The 24,547-nt window shown below is 38.3% G+C and overlaps 1 protein-coding gene across 1 annotated transcript in view; it reads right to left on the reverse strand.

The window, feature by feature from the left end:
• Positions 1-3,705: 3,705 nt before the first annotated feature.
• The window catches only part of CTSO (cathepsin O), a 29,508-nt gene continuing 8,666 nt past the window's right edge, over positions 3,706-24,547 (reverse strand). Inside the window, exons 2-8 of the mRNA XM_054484553.2 lie at positions 22,538-22,646; positions 21,697-21,836; positions 18,806-18,973; positions 16,807-16,928; positions 9,116-9,279; positions 7,913-8,005; positions 3,706-5,655 (exon numbers count right to left, since the gene is read on the reverse strand). Coding sequence (XP_054340528.1) covers positions 5,621-5,655; positions 7,913-8,005; positions 9,116-9,279; positions 16,807-16,928; positions 18,806-18,973; positions 21,697-21,836; positions 22,538-22,646 — 831 coding nt within the window. The 3' untranslated portion in view covers positions 3,706-5,620. The remainder of the gene's footprint in view (positions 5,656-7,912; positions 8,006-9,115; positions 9,280-16,806; positions 16,929-18,805; positions 18,974-21,696; positions 21,837-22,537; positions 22,647-24,547) is intronic.

The raw sequence follows: 24,547 nt of genomic DNA on the forward strand, positions 1-24,547 counted from the left end.
TTGTTTTTGAAATATTGATTGTATTTGTTAGGAATCTTAATGACCAAAGACAGAAATCTATCTGAAGTTTGTCTAGAGGGGATAGACTGGAGAATTACTAGCTTGCAGAATTCAAATGAACACTGCCCAAAAAGCCTTGAAAGAGGAGCCTGGAAACTTTGATGCCACAAGGACTGGGTCCAGTTCCTGGAGTGCTATATTCCTGGAACACTCTGAGATCTTTTTTGTCTCATCTCCTCTTCTCTGTAGTTGTTGGCTTTATTCTTTCCTGTAGTAGAACAGCTTCTGTCTCAGGCTGGGTCCCAGTTTCCAGCACCATCAGACTCACACAGGGCAAAGCTTCTCTTTCCCCCAGCTCCCATGCCTGTGGTCTGGGAGGTGGAGTGAACTCTAATGCATGCAGAACTGAGGTAGAAGCAAGGAACAGTCCCCTCAAAGAAGATGTGCTTTCCAGAAGAAAGTACACAGACTGGACAGTGACCCAGTTCATTTCTAATAAGACATTAACTAAGCTAAGAGTTTAGATCAGACGTGAGTTTTAGTCTTCTTTTTCTAGCTTGGCCAGGTTATTGGGAAAACTTACATTTTTGTTATGGGAGGAAGTACATAATATTATTTTAAAAATCTAAAATGTATGTCAACCTTGACCTAGAGTGATTATCACTAGCAAGCAGTAAGTTCTTGACGGAATTGAACTATTCTTTGGTTTCAATTGCAAGTTTTTTCTTATAAGGATTATATCATATAGTTTGTCTCAGAATTGCATATAATTGCTTTTGTCTCCATGACTGTTGTGTGCTCATGTATGTGTGTATACACAGTATCTGGTGGTGGCTAGGCTGATATAATACAGAGGCAAATGGCATGGTGGCTAAAAGGCACTAGCTTTGAAGTCAACAAGCTCGAGGGCAAATTCTGGCTCTGCCATTTATTAACTATCTGGTACAATCACCAGTTGAAGCCTAGTTTCCTATCCATCTGGGGATAAAAGTGCTTATTTTATAAGCTTTGCTATTTCTCAGGAAAAAAAATGTGTTAATAGATGTTCTGTCACCAAAGTGCCTTAGAATATTGGTGTAAATGTTATTTGTCAACGTTTACCATTATTTTAATAGACTGTATTAGTCAGGATTCTCCAAAGGGACAAAACTAACAGGATCGATGTATATATGAAGGGGAGTTTATTAAGGAGTATTGACTTACACAATTACAAGGTGAAGTCCCACCATAGGTCTGTAAGCCAGGAAGCCAGTCCCAGTCCCAAAACCTCAAAAGGAGGGAAGCCAATAGTGTAGCCTTCAGTCTGTGGCTGAAGGCCCCAGAGCCCCTGGCAAATCACTGATATAAGTCCAAGAGTCCAAAAGTTGAAGAACTTGGAGTCTGATATTCCAGGGCAGGAAGCCTCCAGCATGGGGGAAAGATGGAGGCCAGAAGACTCAGCAGGTCTGTTCTTTCCATGCCTGCGTTCACGCTGGCGGCTGATTAGACAGGGCCCACTCAGGCTGAGGGCGGGTCTGCCTCTCCCTGTCCACTGATTCAAATGTTAATCTCCTTTGGCAACACCCTCACAAACACATCCAGGAACAATACTTTGCATCCTTCAATCCAATCAAGTTGGCACTCAATATTAACCATCACAACTTTGTCAACTTGAACCCATCCACATCTCCTGAAATCACACATAATCTTCAACTAAAGCCAATAATAAGGTCAAAATTACACCTAACACAATACAGCTATCCTTTGTACAACTGGAAGTGTACCAATCCCCAATCCAAATGCTATTACCTAAAGTTAACAACACTTAAATGCTGATATGAAGTCAACAAATCTTACATCACATGATAACGGAAAAACAAAGGAAATAAAATGGATATATTTTCTTAGTACAAGTGTATATATGTGCAAACATGTTCTCAACAAAATAAGGAGGAAATACTCATGACAATTACAGTCCTCATTTCTGCAACTGGTCACATGGCTGAAGCTGCTATTGATGACTACCTTATTCCACTACCCCCATTCCTTATTCTCTTTGCCTTCAGCAAGCACCTCAGGAGGTTGTGACTTTTTACCTGGTGGAGTGACCCAACCTTCGTTCCTGAAGTGTCTGGGCCATTTGTAGTCCTGCCAGGATTGTGCTGTTGTAATTTCCCACTGACATTAATCACAGGGCATGGCAATACTAAGAGACACCCTAAGGGATATCCTGTGTTCCATGCCTACTCTTCCTTACCTCCATTGTGGAGTAGTAGACTGATTTCATCTTCATAGTACAGGTCAATCACCCTGGCCAATACTGTAACTCCCTTCTTAGCCTGTTGTATTAGTCTGCTGTTATGCTGCTAATAAAGACACACCTGAGACTGGGTAAGTCATAAAGGAAAGAGGTTTAATGGACTCAGTTCCACATGGTTGGGGAGGCTTCACAATCATGGTGGAAAGCAAAGGAGAAGCAAAGGCATGTCTTACATGGTGGCAGGCAAGAGGGCTTGTGCAGGGAAACTCCCATTTATAAAACCATCAGATCTTGTGAGACTTATTCACTACTATGAGAACAGTATGGGGGAAAACATCCTCATGATTCAATTATCTGCACCTGGCCCTGCCCTTGACATGTGGGGATTATTACAATTCAAGGTGAGATTTGGGTTAAGACACAGCTAAACCATATCATAGCTAAATCATATCATAGACTATACGGTTATATTTAGTTCTTTACACCTATATTTCTTGGTGTGATTAAGCTAGAAGTTGCAAGAGTTTTATCAAAGGATATATCAGTCATTCTTAATGTAAATATCAAAATAATTTAGACTGCAAGTTCCCACCCTCCCCAGTCACACTTGCTTCTAGTGCTGATGACCCACTTTATAACTTTTAAATGGGTTAGAAAATCACTGTAAGGTTGGCTAATTTAGTATTCACTTTGAGATCTTTGTGAAAGCACATCCAGAAACACGTTGATGACTTTCATTATGACTTCTAATTATTAGGTGAGGATTTTGTTGCTTTGACTTCAAGTAGTTTGTTATGGCTGGTTCACAGCATAAGAGTGATCAAACTATGCAGCACAGCAGCAATCATGGTTGAAAAGGTAGAGAGGGGCTTCTTCATGAAAGCTCACTTAAAAGAGCTCACATGGTATCATATAGGCATTGGGAGCCCTTGAACGGTTGTGAACAGAAAAACTGATAATGTCTTTGAGAAATATAAATGCAGGGGAAATATAGTAGATGGACTATAAGAACATCAATCTGAATCACCAGACTTTGGGTCTGGACTAAGGGGCATACAGAATAATGAGTAGGTTACTGAATAATGGAGATAAATGACACTAAAGAACATGCAACTAAGAAATGACAGTAGCCACAGGAGGTAGGTAATTCATTGATGGGTTACCAAGGTGTAGATGACCTGCTTAAATGTTTAGGATTTGTCTTAACTTTACTGATTGGGTGATTCCATAATGTTGATTCTGTTAACCAAAATAGAGGCTCTCGGAGGTAAAGGAACTTTTTGTTGGGGGCGGTGGGAGAAGTTAGGGAGGATGATGAATGGAGTTTTGGAAACACTGAGGTTAAAGTGCCTATGGAGAAAACCAAAAGCTGGATATATTAATTTAGAGCTGAGAAAACAGTGTAAATATAAAGCACATTAATACCGTGTTGACAAAATGTAAGCCATACACTTAAGAAGAGGTTCTTTTTAAACCAAAGTCAAACGTAGGTTGTTTTATTGTAAATGTCATCAAAATCCAGAACAGCAGAAACATATTAATCAGTTTGAAATTTTAGAAATCCTTTAGCACTTGAAAAAGAGTATTACAAATGCATTTATATCACATAGAAAGTCAGTAGCGAATACAAACTAGACAAGCAGGACATAGTTCTTTTCTGGCATTCCTGGATAATAAGAATATTTATCAATTAAAAGGTCAATATCTGTCTTCCTGAAATAACTCTAAACCTCAGTCAACACACATTCTTCTGGGATTGGTTCTGATTGGCCTAAGAAGAGAAATACAGCATTTTGTTTTTTATTTTTTTTATCTAATCACAGGGAAGGATAAACAAAGGGCAAAAGTGAGAGAAAAAGTTAGATGCCCTTGAATTTTTCTTTTAGTGGTTGCTACTGCATTTCAGGTTTCATTTTTGTTAGAGTATATACATTAGAAAAGAATGATACATTTTACAGAAGAAATATGTACATACATAGTATCAGAAATAATTTTCTTGTATTGACTCATTTAATAAGGTTGTGCTTATATTCGATCAGAAGGTAAACTCGTTTGCTCTAAGGTTCTTACACTGCTAACAAGAAAATGGCTTTTTTCCTGTTGCAGGTCATGAGCAGCACACAGTGTCCTTTCTAGGCACACAGGATCATTGATCACTGGGTGGACGCAGGCTCATCAGAATTGCACCTGAAATCACTTGTGCAATTAGTGATGCAAGAGTGATCACAGGAATCAAGACTGGGAGCCAAGGGAAGGAAAAAGAGGTGCACAAAGAAGCAGTTCAGACGGGAGACCAGGAAAGCTAAGGGGAAAACTGGGAAACAGAGTCTGGAAAACTCACAGTTTGATTGATACCCAGGGTTAAGAGATGGGACTTTTACAGGAGTGGTGCTTATGAATTAGGGGAGGAAGAAAGAGGTGAGATGCTAATGTTGGTAAAGGTACAGAGACAAAGGGAGCCAACTAAGTGGTAAGAAAATAGAAATGGAAAGTAAAAATGAGACTTAATTCTTTAGTCAGGGAAGCCAAGCCACCAGGAAAACTTGGTAAAGAGTAAGAGAAAGAGAGGGAGAAAATATGAGATAATATTTTGGTATTTTGATACACTAGAGAACAAAATATTATTCTGTAGTATAAAAAGAACAAAGTAAGCAATATGATCTATGGATTCCTACTCACAATGAAAATTATCAAACAATAATTTGTTTCTCAGGCAATGCTACTAGAAGTTACTTACCTAGTTGCCTTATTGTTCATTTAATTTCAGTTTAACTGAAGGGGTTTTGCCCTTTTCCTTCCTTCTATGTGGTCACTCTGCTGTTCAAACAGTAAGCACCATTTGTTCAGGTAAAGCAATTGGTGTTTCACATCCTTCTGATATACCATCTCAGGGGGCTGCTAATATAACTAACTGTACAAGGCACACATAATTTTAGGTTGGCCATTCTTGTGTATAGGGGTAATCTAAAGCTAGTAATTACACTCCACAGAAGAAAATAAATTCCTTTGATCTCTTTGATCCCACCTGAAATATCTCATAACAAACAAACAAATAAATAATAAGCAAAGAAAAACAAACAGTAGCCTTCCCCAGTTGCAGGGGCCTAAAATATCTCCTAATCTGAATTTCCTCTCAGGGCAGGAAACTATTCCACAGGCTTCCTCACAGGCTTCTGTGCTGGAGTTTGTCCCACTGACTTTGGTTGTCCATCTCTCTACAAGAAGGCAACATTCTGAAACTTAGTTTAAATACTACTAGGCCTTAGAATCTTTTGTAGGTAGTTGCTGAAACTTGAAGTTGAATAATACTTTGAAGTACTATGTTACATTGCATTATGAAAACCTTCATTTTTGTAGCTGTCTCTTGATCTGCCCAACATGTCACACAAATATAGAAGAAACGGAATCTGCAATACCTAAGGGAAAAAAGGAATTATTAGTCTATTTCCTCTTTAGATGCTTTTGAAATTGTAAGTTAAAGCAATTTTTCATTTGGGTTCAGAAAGAGTATCTACTGAGAAAATAATGTAATACTTATCACAGCTTGTCAATGTAAAGATGGTATCATCAAAAGCAGATAGTAGAAGAGATTAGGCATATTAGAAGTATGCCTAATATTTTTGTTTTAAGAAACTAAAATAATTTTAAAGATTTTAAAAATCCACAACAAAAACTACCTGTTAACTGAATAAATGAATGCATCTGGAAGCTGTATTAAACTAATACATTATTTCTTAGAGGCAAAATAACTTAAGAAATTATTTTAAATACAATTTTATAACTCAAATTCTAAAATTTGAATGTGGGTAAAACTTTAGTAAATCACAAGTGTGCTATGCTTTATTTACATATAAGAACACAGATTGCAACAACATGGCAAAAGCAATAAATAGCCTATCTGGAGACTGGCTTTTATTGTAACTAACCGTATCTTCAAAATCTCTTGCAGTTATGAAATACTACCTGCCTTATACCATTGTTCATAAGAGTAATACGACATCATTGTAACTTTCAGGGAATACTCACTTTCAGGAAGAATTTGAATCCCTGTATAATTACTAACCAGGCATGCCCTTAAAGATTTACATTATGAAAGCAGGTAGAGAGCAGAAATTATCTCCACTCACCCTTAGTAGCTGAGGGATGGAGAAAGGTTGTGGTGAGGGACGTAGTTATAATTGAGGCAATTATGAACCAATATTTGAATTATGTTATTTTAACACTCCTGTAAGAGGTTTGAAAGCAGTAACCCCTCAGCCCAAATCCAGGATCCACCACTGCTGCAGGCAGACATAATATATGTTCAGCAGCAAAGGGTTCAATGATTAGCATCAGTAATTTATCTGCAAGTTCCAAAGATGTACGAGTCCCCAGTGATGCTGAAAAGTGGAGGCCTGATGGGGTTGCTAGTACTCTGGCCAATATATTTCTGTGATGTTGACTTTTTTCAATGAATAATTTATTAAAACTGTTTCATCAGGGTGATAGAATAGATCACTCATGAACTCTCATGGATTCTGCCTTATGGAATGATTGGTTAATAGTCATTGAACATAAACTTTCAAATTTTTCTGTAACTATTTAATCAGTCTCATAATCTGAAAGATTCTGCATTTTTAAAAAAAACTGTATATATGTTGAAACAAATTATAATAAGAAATGACATGATTGCTCTAATATGTAACTTAGTTTGGGTCTAGCTTGATTCAGAAAATATGTTGATTTCTAGACCAAAAGTTTTAGAATATAGGTTTAAATATAGTTTTATAACATGGTTAAAATTCTTAACTAGCTATTTTAGTTTGGTTGGGGGTTCATTTAAAAAGCTGTCATTCAGGCCGGATGCGGTGGCTCACACCTGTAATCCCAGCACTTTGGGAGGCCAAGGCAGGCAGATCACGAGGTCAGGAGATTGAGACCATCCTGGCTAACACGGTGAAACCTCGTCTCTACTAAAAATACAAAAACAAAAAATTAGCCAGGTGTGGTGGTGGGAGTCTGTAGTCCCAGCTACTCAGGAGAAGAGTGTGAACCCGGGAGGCGGAGCTTGCAGTGAGCCAAGATCACGCCACTGCACTCCAGCCTGGGAGACAGAGTGAGACTCCATCTCAAAAAAAAAAAAAGTTGTCATTCAATAAAAGAGCATGTTTAGTATTTGCCTAAGCCTCTCAATTCTAGTGGGTGTTTTGCTAGAATTTTGTAGGTGGCAAGGGGCATATTAAATCACAAACAATACTAATGCCTAGTTTTCGTATATTTTAAAACAAAGAAAAACTCTCAATAATCATTGAGAAGATATTATAATACACAAATGAAGAAAAATTTATAGTTATGAAATGTAAATTTGGAACAAGAAGACATTTCTGCAGGAGTCCAGTCTCCTAAGCTGTGTGTTTATCTCATTTTTAAAGCAATTAACCTTGGTAAATTATTACTTTATCTTATGTTTTGAGATATATATGTAATATATATTTTTTAGTAAGGTCCCTCTTCCTTTTTCAAATACTAATATGTTTAACAGTTCCTCTTGCCAAACACTTTTTTTTTTTATCATTTGGTTAAAGGACAAAAATTATTACTGCTAAAGTGGTTTGAGTAGATTATAACTCTAAAATATTCAAATAATCTCCTTAATATTTATATTGAGGTTTTAAACACAAACTAATGACTTACCACAAACATTACTTCCCATTTTGACATGGGCATAACCATCTACTCCCCATGAACTTCCCCAGGAATTCCGCACAATCCAATATGGAGTGCTTCCTACAATGAAACATAAATGGTAACAAATCCTGAAAACTCAAATTTGTTATGAATGTTTAAGTTTATTTTAAGTTGGATTCTTGCTAAGGATAGTAGCTCTGAGAAGAAGATTAAAAATGTAATGTAATGGTAACTTAAACTACTTTATTTTAACTAAGTAAACCTGATCAGTACTTACAGACACTCTCCAATCAGTAGAAATACATGTTTGAATTCACTTCCCTTTATACAGGGACTGCATAAAATGAAAACAAACACTAATTTCCAAGGAATCAGAAAAAGAAACAAAGAACTTTTAGATATGTATGATAAAATAATATGCACTTACCTTTTCCCAACAATTATTCTAAATGTTCCAGATACAGTTTTATATCAATAAAAATTATCATCATTTTAACAAGATATCCACTCAAAAATTGACAGGTGCAATCTGCCAAGACATTCACGTTGGGAACAGGACCCCCAAACCTGGCCATAAACTGGCCCCAAAACTGGCCATAAACAAAATCTCTGCAGCACTGTGACATGTTCGTGATGGCCATGACACCCATGCTGGAAGGTTGTGGGTTTACCGGAATTAGGGCAAGGAACACCTGGCTGAATCCTGGGCAGAAAACTGCTTAAAGGCATTCTTAAGCCACAAACAATAACATGAGCGATCTTGTGCCTTAAGGACATGCTCCTGTTGCAGACAACTAGCCAGACCCATCACTTTATTTCGGCCCATCCCTTTATTTCCCATAAGGAATACTTTTAGTTAATCTATAATCTATAGAAACAATGCTTATCCCTGGCTTGCTGTCAATAAATGTGTGGGTAAAGCTCTGTTCGGGGCTCTCAGCTCTGAAGGCTGTGAGACCCCTGATTTCCCACTGCACACTCTATATTTCTGTGTGTGTGTCTTTAATTCCTCTAGCGCCGCTGGGTTAGGGTCTCCACAACTGAGCTGGTCTTGGCATATTTACACCTATAAGATTGTTGAGAAGTTGTGAAGGTCTTATGAGGACTTAATCATAGCAGAACCAAATTTCAACGTTCTACAGGATGGTGATCATTTTGCAATCAGCGTCCAAGCTGGAAAGCAGTCAACTGTGTCTTATCAGCACTTACCTGTTTTATCAAACCCAGTTATGAGAACTGCATGATTTGCTTCTCCACTAGAGCAGTGATGCTGTATAATGCCTCCCAGATAATCTTGCCAGCTCACTGCATCTACTATGACTACCAAAGGGCCAAAGGTAAGAAGTGCTTTTGCCATTTCATCTTCTTGGTTACTACCAAAAGAGGAAATATTTGGTTAGAAAATTTAGTTTTTAAGGTAAAAATAACAATGATCTATATAATCTGTGTATGATTCTGAGTAGGTTTGGTTGCAGTTACAAAGGACCTAAACAATGGAAGCTAAGTCTGAGAGACTGGTAGTCTATGGCTGGGATAGGGTTTCAGGATATCAGGAACCCAAGCTCTTTCTCTATCATTGTCCTGCTATTCAAAGGTTTCCATTTTCAGGGTCCATTCATGGTCCAAGATGGCTTCTGGGATTCCAGCCATTTAACACATATTTAAGACAGCAGGAAGTAGAAAGGAGAAGTGGTACATCTCTGTTGAGAAGACTTCCCAGAAATAACCCACAACACTTCCACATATAGCTTCGCGGATCTCATTGGTCATTACTCAGTCATATGGCTAAGTCTAGCTTAAAGGAAGATGGGGAATGAGTTCTGTAGCTGGCTGGAAAATTAGTTAAGACATAGGGCTTCTTTTATTAAGGAAAGTGGAAAGACTAGATATTTGGAGATACCTTGCCATCTCTGCCACACCATGAGAATCAAGAGACTAACTTATGTTAGTCATTGTCAAATACAGAAATTATAGGGAAGGGCAACTCAAAAGTGGCTAATATAATTATACAATAGAAGAAATGTTAAGCCAATATTTTAAAAAGAGAAGAAATGTTAGGATGCCAGGAGAACTAGGTATTCAACTGTGAAGACTGCAAAATACACAATTATTGCTTTCACACATGGACGTAAAGTCTCATATTATACAACATTTGTCCTTCATTGATCTTACAAGTGAGTGATCAAATCATTATTTACATTTTTCAAAGGTCAGCTTTGTGGGTGAAGGATACTGAAACCAAGTTCCTAATAGTTCAAACTATTAAGATAACATTTGATAGTTTACTGCTATAGCAAGACATGGGTGGATTAGTGGTAATAATCCACTAATAAGTAAGTAAATAACCTTTCATGACGACCAGCTGGAGACCAGTTTCTAGAGAGGGAATATTTTGTCCACAGAGGAGCAAAAAGTTGACTGCATAATAATGGAATTGATTGAAATAGAAACTATATATTCATTTTATACATTTATTCATGTTACCTATTAACATGAATATCTGCTTTTTGAGATCTATAAGTAGATATTTCTAATTTTTGCTACTGTAAAACAGTTCATATTAACCAAGATTATCCTGAGACAGGCAAAATTGCAAAATTTTTTAAAGGCATCATGATAGGTTATAGGTTTTTAATTATCCCACACCTGGGTTCAAATTCCAACTATACACTGCTGCCATTCAACCTACCATGCAGAATCAATACAAGGATAAAATTATGGCATACAATTTTGCAAGACATAAATTATGTAGCATGCCCAGCACATAAGTTATACTCCAAGTTTACAATAAGGATTATTTATTTCCCTCATTTCTAACTTATCTAATACCTAATTGTGTTCCCCACAGGATTTAGTGTATAAAGTACATCTTATTGTATCAAAATTCTTAGCATATTTCATGATTTAAACATGATATATATAATAATCTTTCTATCAACCAGAACACAGCTGTCTCCATCAATTTAAGATAACAAAGGATTACTGGAAGTTCATCTCATCAAAGATCCAGTTTCAGGGATACCAGGAGAAAAGCAGAAAGATCAAGAAGAAGGAATATTTTTAGAATGCAAAGGGTAACTGACATTGCAGAATCAAAGAAACAATTTAGTAATAATCCCTGATTTGGGCCAGAGCTGAAAAAAGATATCAAAGATTAGAAGTAAGAAATAGAAGGACAAGCCTCAGTCACAAGCAGAGGCAAATGTTCCATTTGCCCCAGAATTGAGTGGCATTGCTATCATTTGTCTTTCAGAAAGATGTCAGCTTTTAGAGAGTTCAAATAATGCTCCAGACAGCATTTTAATTTCCATTATTAACCCAATATAGAACTACTATCAACATGTACATTGTTTTGATAATGGCTATATTATCAAACACTGATTCCATGAGCTTATTTTTCATTTCACAGATTAATAATTTCCAAAACCTACAGTCTTCAAATAACTTTCCTAAATTTTATTGTCATCAAGATGCAGCGATGAAGGCAAGTCTGACCTGTTACTGACACTTCATAATGTAGATTTCCATCTCATCTTCCCTAGAATTCAGTGTGTTATACTGTGTCTGAATTTTTCTGACTATTGTTATATGTAGTAGGTTCCTACAGTTTTTGTTTATTTACACAGTCATTCTCATATTCTAGTTTGAGTCTTGAAATTTCTGGGGTCTGATAAAGTTCATGAAGAACGCTAGGTAGGAATGGTCATTTTGCTTTAAAATTAGGTCATGTTTTTATATTTTAGAGGATTTCTTTCCCTTCTTAGATGTTTTCAGGTTCTGTACAATGTTTTAAGGAGCGTTTGGCTGAAAACCTAAGACCACATGACGCTACCAATAGTGTTGGGAGTAAAAGCACAAGCTTTGGAGTTGAACAGATACGAGTTCTAATCCGACTCCACAGTTTACTAGCTGTATGGCCCTCCCTGAGTCTCAGGCATCCACCATACACGGAAATAATATTATTGAAGTACAAAGGACCAGGTCTTGTACCCAGTTATAGCAAATGCTTTGGAAGACCTTCACACATCCTAAGGCTGTCACCACTGCAATGCACACTCACCCAACTTGCAACAATGAGATCCTGCAGTTCTTTCCCTGAGCCCTTTTCCTCCTAGAGACAGGAAAGCAAGCCCAGTCCCCATCTCCATCCCCAGCTGCACTCTCAACTAATGAATCAGGGAAGATGACAATCATTAACTTGGGTGGGATGGCACTGAAGTGTACATTTTACCCTGGCTGCCAGAGTTCCCCAGCAGGACTAAGCACGAGGTTAGCCACAGCACTAACTGGTTTAATCAAGAAACCCTGCTGCCCCAGTTCTCTCATTTCCCCACCCCATTACCAGTCTTTCCTGGGATCACTTCCTAGATGTTCCAACTGAACTCTTACTGTTTCCTTCTAAATCTGTTCCTGTCTTAGACTTTCAAGTTTCATTAATGTTAATTCTATTTTTCAGTCATTCAGATCAAAAGGCCGGGAATCCTCCTAGACTCCCTTCTCTCTTATCTCCTCTCCGACAAAAAACTGTGTAGGGCTTTACCCTCTGTGAGGGGTATTAATCTGTACATACCCCTCATCTCTCATCTCCAAGGCCATTCTCCTAACACCCTGCTCTAAGGCCACTGCTTGGTGACTGATATGGTTTGGCTGTGTCCCCACCCAAGTCTCAAATTGAACTGTATCTCCCAGAATTCCCATGTGTTGTCGGAGGAACCCAGGGGGTGGTAATTGAATCATGGGGGCCAGTCTTTCCGTGCTATTCTTGTGATAGTGAATAAGTCTCATGAGATCTGATGATTTTATCAGGGGTTTCCACTTTTCCTTGTTCCTCAATTTCTCTTGTAGCTGCCATGTAAGAAGTGCCTTTCTCCTCCTGCCATGATTCTGAGGCCTCCCTTAGCCATGTGGAACTGTAAGTCCAATTAAACCCCTTTCTCTTCCCAGTCTCGGGTATGTCTTTATCAGCAGCATGAAAATGGACTCATAGTAAATTGGTACTACTAGAGTGGGGCACTGCTGAAAAGATACCTGAAAATGTGGAAGTGACTTTGGAACTGGGTAATAGGCAGATGGCTGGAACAGTTTCAAGGGCTCAGAAGAAGAAAGGAAAATGTGGGAAAGTTTGGAACTTCCTAGAGACTTGTCGAATGGCTTTCACCAAAATGCCAATAGTGATATGAACAATAATTAGGTCCAGGCTGAGGTGGTTTCAGATGGAGATGAGAAACTTGTGGGAAATGGAGCAAAGGTGACTCCTGTTATGTTTTAGCAAACAGACTGGCAGCATTTTGCCACTGCCCTAGAGATTTGTGGAACTTTGAACTTGAGAGAGATGATTTAGGGTATCTGGCGGAAGAAATTTCTAAGCAGCAAAGCATTCAAAAGGTGACTTGGGTGCTGTTAAAAGCATTCCATTTTAAAAGGGAAACATAAAGAGCATAAAAGTTCAGAAAATTTGCAGCCTGATGATGCAGTAGAAAAGAAAAACCCATTTTTTGAGGAGACATTCAAGCCAGCTGCAGAAATTTGTGTAAGTAGCAAGGAGCCTAATGTTAATCCCCAACACCATAGGGAAAATGTCTTCAGGTTATGTCAGACACCTTCATGGCAGCCCCTCCCATCACGGGCCTGGAGGCCCAGAAGGAAAAAGTGGTTTCGTGGGATAGGCCCAGGGTCCTCGTGCTGTGTGCAGCCTAGGGACTTAGTGCCCTGTGTCTCAGATGCTCCAGCCATGGCTCAAAGGGGGCAACACAGAGCTCAGGCTGTGGCCTTGGCAGCTTCCATCTGGGGTTGAGCCTGTGGGTACACAGAAGACAAGAACTGAGATTGGGGAACCTCCACCTAGATTTCAGAAGATGTACAGAAATGCCTGGATGCCCAGGCAAAAGTTTGCTGCAGGAGCAGGGCCCTCATGGAAAACCTCTGCTAGGGCAGTGCAGAAGAAAAATGCGGGGCTGGAGACTCCACACAGAGTCCCACAGGAGCTGTGAGAAGAGGGCCACTGTCCTCCAGACTCCAGAATGGTAGATCCACTGACAGCTTGCACCATGCACCTGGAAAAGCCACAGACATTCAATGCCAGACCACGAAAGCAGCCAGGAGGGAGACTGTACTCTGCAAAGCACAGAGGCAGAGGTGCTCAAGACCATAAGAACCCACATCTTGCATCAGCATGACTTGGATGTGAGATCTGGAGTCAAAGGAGATCATTCTGGAACTTTAAAATTTGACTGCCCGCTGGATTTTGGAGTTCCATAGGCCCTCTAACTCCTTTGTTTTGGCCAATTTCTCCCATTTGGAATGGCTGTATTTACCCAATACCTGTATCCCTACTGCATCTAGGAAGTAATTAGCTTGCTTTTGATTTTACAGGCTCATAGGCGGAAGGACTTGCCTTCTCTCAGATGAGACTTTGGACTGTGGACTTTCAGGTTAATGTTGAAATGAGTTAAGACTTTGGGGGACTGTTGGTAAGGCATGATTGGTTTTGAAATGTGAGGACAAGAGATTTGGAGGGGCCAGGGACAGAATGATATGGTTTGGGTGTGTCCCCACCGAAGTCTCAACTTGAATTGTATCTCCCAGAATTCCCACATGTTGTGGAGGGACCCAGGGGGAGGTAATTGAATTCATGGGGGCTGGTCTTTCCCATGCTATTCTCGTGATAGTGAATAAGTCTCACAAGATCTGATGGGTTTATCGGGGGTTACGCTTTTGCTTCTTCCTCATTTTCTCTTGCTGCCGCCATGTAAGAAGTGCCTTTTACCTCCCACCATGATTCTGAAGCCTCCTCAGCCATGGAACTGTAAGTCCAATTAAACCTCTTTTTCTTTCTAGTCTTGGGTATGTCTTTATCAGCAGTACGAAAGCAGACTAATAAAGGGACAGTATGACCTCATCTACTAGTCTTGTCTTTCTTCTCCACACTGCAGCCACAGTGGCTTCATCATTGTTCTAACACGCCAGACATGTTTTTGCCTCGTGATTTTTGCATTTACAGTCTCTCTGCTTGGAACCGTGTTCCCCCAGATATCTGCGTGGTTAAGTCCATGCACTTCTCCAAGTCTTCCCTTGAATATAACCTTTTCAGTGAGTGAGGCCCTGCCAGGCAACCCTTTCTCAAATTGTACACTCCCCCTACTACCAGATCTTTTCTCTTCCTCCCACTGTTTTCTTTTGTTCTCTTTGTTAATTATTACAGCTAACATGCCACATGTATTTTTATTTTTTGTGATTGTCTGTCTCAATTACTAATGAGGGCAAGGCTTTTGTCTGTTTTGTTCTCTGCCAAATCCCCAGAACTTAAAAAAAAGTCAGTAAATATTTGAATGAATAAATAAATCAAAGAAAGATCTTCTTGCAGTCAAATGCTATCAGTTTAGCATTGTACTGTTAATCTTCAATATAAACAAGAGATTTTGATTGGGACCTCTTCCTTCCTCATCAAAGGCCCAATGCCAACAACTCCTGCATTCTCTCTTTCCCTTAATTCAGACTAAAGCCTATTATTCTTTTGCTTCTTCTTAAATTTTTTTTCAATTTCCTACCATGACAAGGGATTCCCTTAATCCCTTTTGATGATATTTTGTAAATCTAGTTTTTTCTTGTACACATCCTTCCCTTTATATTCTCAAGGAAGTCACAGTTTATAGGGCATACTTTCTGATTTTAGAAAGCACATTACCTTTACCCCCAAATGAGATGTTGACCACGGTACTCAGTGACCCTGCACTTTTTATTATAAATCCTATGTAGCCTGCCAGCTGTGGAATTAAGGCTGTCTGTTATATGGTTCCTAGTGTCACCCTGAGGACCCTTGTTGCAGACCAGAGCTATGTTGACAACCTGCCAGTTCTCTGGCACACTTATGCTCATTTAAACGGGTATATTTTGTTCAAGGATGCAATTTCACCCTTGATTTCTTTCAGATCCCATGGGTAGATACCATCTGGACCAAGGGATTATTTTATATTCAGGACCACTAAGTCACAGGGGATTCTGTTACCTTATCCAAATTTAATTTAGTTCCTGTTTTCTCTGTTTCAAAAGACTGTGAAGTTCCCATCATATATTTTCTTAATGAAGCCAGGAGTTGGTTGGGTCTTCCTTTATCCTTTTCACCCATGAACACCTATTTTGCACTCTAACAAATGGTGATGATGAGTCTCCAGCCAGCTCTGTGTTTTTCATGTATTTTTAAAGCATTTTTAATGATTGTTTCCCCCAAACCTATCCAAAGTTATCCTGCCCTTCAATTCCAACACAAGTCCTTTTCCTCAGCCTGTCTTTATCTATCCCTACATTCCCATCATGCTTATAGTGTATGCTACATAATTTATCTTCAGTAGTACACGCTTCCCTCTTTTTTCTAATCTGAAGTTTTGTGTTATATTTTTCAAACGGCTGATGTCTTGAAAAATGCAAAGAACATAGAAGGTGTTCAAAATACGCTTCCTGATATGTAGCCTACGTGATATTAGCTGCATAGTCTGTACAAAGCAATTCTGGATGGACTCACCATTAAGACTGAAATATGCTAATTGTAATATAACACCTAAATTTGATAAGATGAAGGTGGTATATATAAATATAAATTATGCACTAATAATTTATAAGTATAATAAAATATAAAATATAAAATATAAATATACATATAAATTGTACCTTAAACAGAATTAAAATTTTTCATTTCTATCGTAATGACACTTGGAAAAATAAGTAGATTATAATTAAGAAACAACATTTACAACATTTCATTGTAATTGCTACTCTTTCTAGTAAAAAGTAGGTTTTACAACAATTAAGAGTATGCAGTGATGCCTTCAATCAAATTATTAACCAGTCAATAGATCATAAATTAAAAATATATAAAGAAGAACACAATACAGTAAGATCTTTACCTGAAGTCATATGCAGAATAACCTTTGATTGAAAATCCAGAATGTGAACCAGAAAAGTAATGGCACAGACCATTTTGTGCTTTAAAAGGATATTCTGAATCTTTCACCAGTTTTACTTGCATCTAAAAGAAAATAATCACTGAAAATGTTTACTGTCAATTGTTTTATAAATCAAATAGAACTTACTTCACTGTGTCAAAACAGGTTCAATTTCACACACCTTCATCACGTGGATATACTTTGTGTTCTTTTGTTTTTCTTTTTCTTTTTTGAGACAGAGTCTTGTTTGGTTGCTAAGGCTGGAGTGCAGTGGCTCGATCTCGTCTCACTGCAACCTCCACCTCCTGGGCACCAGTGATCATCCCACCTCCGTCTCCCCAGTAGCTGTGACTACAGATATGAGCCACCACGCCAGGATAATTTTTTGTATTTTTTGTAAAGATGGGGTCTCACTCTGTTGCCCAGGCTGGTCTTAAACTCCTGGACTCAAGAAATTCACCTGCCTTGGCTTCCCAAAATACTGGGATTACAGGTGTGAGGCATTGTGCCCAGCCTATGCTTTGGGTTTTTAATATTATAAATTAAATCTTTAGGTGCTTGTTCTGGATAGTCTAGACATTTGGAGTCATTATTTTTCCTTCTCCCTTACTTCTCTTTATCTTACAGCATCCTTTTGTAGATCCTCCATGGATCTAATAACAGTCTTGTCATCTTTCTCCTGACGGTGCTATGGGGCAGCTCACTTTCCTCCCAGTGCTTCTGGTTCTGCCAAGTCTTTCAGATTCCATCCAGTGGTTTATACACAGGCAATGGTTATGCCAAGCATTCTATCACTTCGCTTTTATGCCATTCATATAGCATGTGTCAAATACTTCATAGTTATCTGTACAAAATCCTCCCGTTTTGAATGCTAGGCTAATGAAAGGGAGGAGACTCATAATTCATTGTTGTCTACAGTGTGTACAGAGCAGGTCCTCGAATACGTGATTAAAAATGCAACCAATGGATAATGGAAGATAATTCAGCTTTGGGGAACTCTGGTTTGATGATGTTTTACAGAACCTAATAGCACCCTCATTGGCAAATTTCATGCAGTTGATATCGGATCTGGGACACTGTCAGGGCAAGTCCTAAGAACACTGAGGGACACTGGGGTATACTGAGCAAAGCCCTACTGTGAGAGGCTGGGGACTGAAGGTACAACTCCAGCTCAGCTACTGACTTGGCAAAATGATCTCACCTCTCAGGCTTCATTTCTTCATCTATAAAAAGAGCTACAGGCTGGGTGCGGTGGCTCACACCTGTAATCCCAGCACTTTGGGAGGCTGAGGCGGGTGGATCACAAGGTCAGGAGATTGAGATCAGCCTGGCCATTATGGTGAAACCATGCCTCTACTAAAAAAAACAAAAAACAAAAAACAAAAAACAAAAAAATTAGCCAAGTGTGGTGGTGGGCACCTATAGTTCCCAGCTACTCCAGAGGCTGAAGCAGGAGAATCTCTTGAACCCAGGAGGTGGAGGTTGCAGTGAGCCAAGATTGCGCCACTGTACTCCAGCCTGGGTGACAGAGTGAGACTCTGTCTTAAAATAAACAAACAAACAAAAAAAGAGCTAAAAAATTAGTCTCTAATGTTCCTTTTAACCTTGACATTCAGAAATTCTATGAAAATAAAAAAATAATATATTCTCATCTTTCTGGGATATTATGAGATATTCAGATCTGCAAAAAAGCACGTATGTATTAAGAAATGTTAAGAAATAAATATAAATATTTTTCTGAAGACAGACTTCAGATTTTTCCCCTTTTGATTTCTTGACAACTGCTTTGCCTAGAAGTGATTCATTTTTAAATATTCTGATTAACTACTTCATGCTTTGATCATCTACATTTCTGAACGTGGAAACATTATTTAATATATGCGAACAAACTGAATTTTGAACACACAGTAAACAAGCAAAAAAGGAAATAAAGAGTTTAAGAGGTTGAGAGACTAATCACCTTGTTTAACCAGTTCAAAGCATTGAGAGTAGAGCCTCCATTGCAGCCATAATTATTATACGAACAGTCAATGACCTGCTGGACACTTAGGTCTTCCAGGGGCTTCCCTTTTATTGCATATGCAGATTCCACTGCCCCCACCACGCTGAAGGCCCAGCATCCTCCACACTGTTTAAAAGCAGAAAAAGGGGTGGTATTTATAGGGTTTAAATCAACTTACCAACATCTCTAAATGTAACAAGTTATCAAATTAAGTAAGTTTTCCAGATTCTGGAAACCTACAAAATATATATTTTGTAGAGAAAACCAAAAGTCTCTTTTGAGCATCATTTAATTATTAGTTCATGTTGTCAGCATTATTACTATTCTAAATTTGGCAATGCGAGATAAAAGTGAATTTGTAGAGACCAAGGAAATACTTGGGCTAACTGATGATCTTCTAAAAGACTATTCAGTTCACTGAATATGTGACTTCTCTTTGTAAGTGGCTTTTCTGCTGGAGAGTGTGTGCTGACTCCCACCCCATCCTTCCATCCCCCTTGCTTTTCTTAGGACACTCTGCTTCCATGGCCATATACCACTTCCATCCTAAGGGTGAGGAGGGGAAAGATATATGTTGTGCTCATTATTTGATGGAGATAAGAGAATTAATAAACATTAATGAATTACTTTTTAGGCTATAAAGATGCCCTATTAAGTATGCTTATAGTGGATGCACATGAAATGTCCTAAGGATATAAACCCATATTAGTCATTACTCCAGTATTGGCTGCCAATCATGCTGATAGTGGATCTCTTAATTTGCTTGTACTTAACAAACTAGAACAAAAGAATAAAAGAACTAGTCCTGAAAGAAAGAGAGGAGACAGAGGGAATGAAATTAGGGATCATAGGATCACGTAAAAGGAAGAAGGATCCACAGAAAAGGCAGAAGAGTAGGATTTGAGATTGGATGAAACTAACATAACCGGAGGGCCATGTGTGGCAGAGTTCGACCAAAAAAAAAAAAAAAAAAGGAATGACAATTGGATATCTTTGCAGAGTTAAGTTTTGAGCAACTTTATGGCTTTAAGTGCTTTTTTAAAGGTTATATTTCTAGTGCCTATGGCATAGTAAAAACACTCACTAAGTGACTATATAGCAGGGTCTCCAAACTTTGACAAAGGTGAACACAGGGTGGCTCACACCTGTAATCCCAGCACTTTGGGAGGCCAAGGCAGGCAGATCATGAGGTCAGGAGTTCAAGACCAGCCTGACCAACATGGTGAAACCCCGTTTCTACTAAAAATACTAAAATTAGCCGGGCATGGTGGTGCGCACCTGTAATCCCAGCTACTCAGGAGGCTGAGGCAGGAGAATCACTTGAACTTGGGAGGTGGAGGATGCAGTGAGCCGAGATCACATCACTGCACTCCAGCCTGGGTGACAGAGTGAGACTCCGTCTCAAAAAAAAAAAAAAAAAGAGAAAAGGTAACTGGCTGCTAACACTACCCCTATAGCCAGCTTTAGTCAAGCCACAAGGGCAGTTCCTCCTTAAAAAAAAAAAAAAAAGTCTCTTGTATATTCCTTTAATTAAAGATCCCTAATTAAAAGTTCCCTCTTTAATACACTGTGGACAATTTTTGAAAGGATTCGATTTATGTCTAATTGACATGTTATTACAAATCCAATAATAAAGCAAATGATTTGGTGGTAAAACTTAATGTACAAAAATAAATATAGAATCTGAGAAGCAAAAATCATTCTAACTACACACTGACTGAGAAACAGCTGGGACCAAAACACTTTCCATAAAAGGGAAGACTGAATGATCTGTTGAGGTTTCCACTGCAGACAAACTGAGACTATCCCCTCTGGTTAGGGGTTTGACTTTCCCTATTTGGCAGGCATTCCCTATGCCAACAGTTGGGGGTGCAGATGGGTAGGGAAGGTCAGCAAAGTATGCACACCCCCCTCAAATGTCTGCCAGCTAGGTGGGTTCACTACATGTATTATAGGTCATACCCACCCACATCTGCTCCTACCACTTTCCTTCCTATTTCAAAGGCACCTCCTTCCACCACTTCAGAATAACTCACAAGCTGCTTCCCTGCCAACTCCCATGTCCTCAGCACATTTTGAGTCTTTTTTCAAGGTAAATTGCTATATTTATTGCAGTACTTACATATTTCTTAATCAGTAAACATGTGTAAAACTGTGCTACTGTGTCTATTAATTTTCTGTCTTTCAAAAAATATGTCATTGACTAAGTTCCTAGGTAGCGTGACCTAACCTCATTTCTCCCATAATCCCTGTCATGTTACTGCTCAATTCTGCATAGGTGGTGATTTTCTGGAATGTATGTGTCACGTTATGGCTGAACTGACTACTAACTATACTTTTAAGGCCCACAGATTCAAAGGTATATGATCTTGTGAAGATGGGGGCAGATTTTCTGACAGAGCTTGCAAGATGAGGCTTGAGAACCCAGGAGATTCGGCCACACTGTTGGTAAATTTATCCATTTTCATTTTACTTTTTCACTTTTTTTTCTTGAACCATTTAAGCCTTTAGTGCTCATGTTTACCTTCTCCAGCCTTCCATCTGCTATTGTACAGAAAGCTTGGTATCTGTGATACAGCTACTGGGAAGTATCCCTGAGTTATTGTGTTGGTGGCAATGGCAATTAGTAAGAGGACACAGCAATGAAGGTTTATCTTCAGAAATAAAAGTCAGGGCTTTGACATTTGCCTCTCATTCCTCCAGAGTTCTCTTTTCTTTGTCATTTTTGGATGACTGAGATGTGATTTTCCTAGAGAAATGATGGTTCCATTACAAGTTTGATTAAACTTGACCTCAAAGCTGCCTTTCAATGCTTAGATGACTAGAAAAGAAGAGGGATTTCAACTTACCATCTGCTGGTTTCTCACTTGTGTCACAACATGCTTGTCCCTCCAGTCAAATCTTAATGGCAAAGACACATTGGGGATGGACATACGTACTTCTGCTGAGTATCTGGGAAACTTGGAAGGTTTGCTTCTTAAATAAATGGCTGAGTAGAAACATAAAATGAAAAGACAACCAATATTATATTACAATATATTATATTCTATATACCATATATATTTGTTATATATAAAGACAATCAATATTATATTATAGGGAGACAACCAATATACTAAAAGACAACGAATATTATATTATATTATATCCTTGAGATTCTTTGGGAGGAACTTTTAAAGAAGAAACAGTAGCCTTCTAGTAGATCTGCTATTTTAGATTTTCCTTTGTGCTTTTCTATAACATAAAATGCATTCATTAAAAACTACAAAAGAGAATTCCTACAGTAAGGCTGGAGTTGACACATAAAATGACTTGTTTGATAAAACCAGGTCAACAATAAAAATAAGTATAATTGACATCATTTGTTCTATCATAACCCGTGGAACCATGTGTGTCCTGAAGAGAAATAGCACTAGAAAACTGCAGAATTGATTAGACAATTATCCTTTATAGCCACATGGAAACGTGCATAATTATAACATTCATTTCTTAAGCAGTAATTAGAAGACACTGGCCATGAATTTATTTTCTTATGTGAGCACATGGTACATGCCTGACACTTAGTAGATAAATAGTTAATAAATGTTAACTATTACTCAATATATTAGATTTACAATGAAATATTTATCAAAAGTTAAGCAAGCAAATTAAAATCAGGAAACCACCCAAAATAGCACCATCAGACCATACCTTTAAACTCTTCAGGAAACAAATAGGAAAACTGATTTATTCCATAGAAGGCAGTGGAGTTTTCACTGGGAAATAAAGAATTCAAGTATCGATGTCTATTAAGACTTTCCTAGAACAAAAACAAAAACTATTTCATATCTACTATGTCAGTTTTCCAAAGTAAACTGTTTATAACTAACTTGGAGATATTTTTCAATTATAAAGTTAAAGCTTGATTTCCTTCAGACTACAATGTAAAGTTGTATAGGATATCCATAGGAGATTCATAAATATTTTCTATTAGAATTATTATCTAATTTCAGACATGTTTTGAGGCTGAGAAAAGTGTATTTTATTCATTTATAATTCCCCATCACCAGGCTTGTTGCAAGCATTCCATATACAGCTGTTAAAGTATTGACATAGTGGGAAAAAAGACTGCAAATAAACACTAGATACTAGAAGCAAATTGTCACCTTTAGACATTCACTCACGTGGTTAAACAATTATGAATATGGAATATGTCCTCTTCACCTTTGTGTTTCCCAGAACTAAGTAATGAAGCATGAAAAACAGACTGTGTAAATAAATTAATAAATCAATCTGATTCTATTAAAGCTTTATAGATATCTCTATCTCATGTAGGGTACAAAGGCTCTGTGACAGATGCAATTCTGGAAATATTTGAAGAAGATAGCCTGGTTTCTCTATCTGGAGGGGAAATGTGACCATTATTTACTGATTTCTCAACTTTGAATTTTGTGATAATTTATCTTAAGCTTATCTTTTATATATAAACATGCTTCAATTTCGTAATACTAACAAATTACATAGAATAAATAAAATTTCAGGGGGCTATCATTTGGTACCTTTCCAACCCTAGCACTTCTACATATTTGTCTATGTACTTATGTGTTTATTGTGTGTCTGTATCAAAAATCTATAAGCAAAATGATGACTGCTTATATGTCTTATTCCTTACGGTGATACCCTCACTTAGCACATGCCTGGCACACAATAGATCCTTGATAAGTGTTTGTTGTTGAATAAATAGATAAGTGACATTTTCCATATCATGCCCTTAATAACTTTAAGCTGTTTATTTTTAAGTAAATTATTGCTGGAAGTTGTTATAATCTTATTTTTTTTTCCTTTTGTGCATAACTAGGAAGATTGCTGATCAACAAATTAATAAAGTTTTTGAGGTACTTAAAAATAATCTTGATGAAGCAAGGCTTTCGATATAACCTGGATATATAAATGTAAAAATAGAACTAGAATACAAGGTAATTCTGTGTATGGCAAATGACAAATATAAGCCAGAGACTATTAACTGCTAAGAAATTCAGAGGATTCATTCAATCAGTAAGTACTGCCTGGCCATCTTTGTGAGCTGGAGTAGTTAGGAAGGCACTGAAAATGTAGGATGTTAAGAACGCACAGGAGAGAATGTGGCAGCCATGAGAATGTGCCTCCCAGCCTTCTTTCTATAGGGAGTTTAGTTGGTGCTAGTTGAAATCTCCATGATCACACCAAGGGAAGCCACAGTTCTTATGGGCTGCACCTAGCTCATGACTGAGTGCTAAGGCTTGCTATTTGGGGGACAAATGGGACTCCCCTGACAGCTGGTTTTTGATTAATGACTCCCTGATGGCCTTGCAAAACCAAACTCTCCTTGGACTGTGAGACAGCATGGAACTCTTCCCCAATCTTCCTTCTTTTTTCCTTCACTCAGGGTCAGAATTACATTGCAATCAGATAGCTCTACCTGGACCTCTCCCTATTCGTTCACAGGAATTGCTCCTGTGATCGATAAAAAAAAAAAAAAGGCTGGGAGCAGTGGCTCATGCCTGTAATCTCAGCACTTTGGGAGGCCGAGGTGGGTGGATCACCTGAGGTCAGGAGTTCGAGACCAGCCTCGCCAACATGGTGAAAGCCTGTCTCTACTAAAATACAAAAATTAGCCGGGCATGATGGTGGGTGCCTGTAATCTCAGCTACTCAGGGGGCTGAGGCAGGAGAATCGCTTGAA

The sequence above is a fragment of the Pongo pygmaeus genome, chromosome 3 (genome assembly GCF_028885625.2).
Source record: "Pongo pygmaeus isolate AG05252 chromosome 3, NHGRI_mPonPyg2-v2.0_pri, whole genome shotgun sequence".
Classification (NCBI taxonomy): Eukaryota; Metazoa; Chordata; class Mammalia; order Primates; family Hominidae; genus Pongo; species Pongo pygmaeus.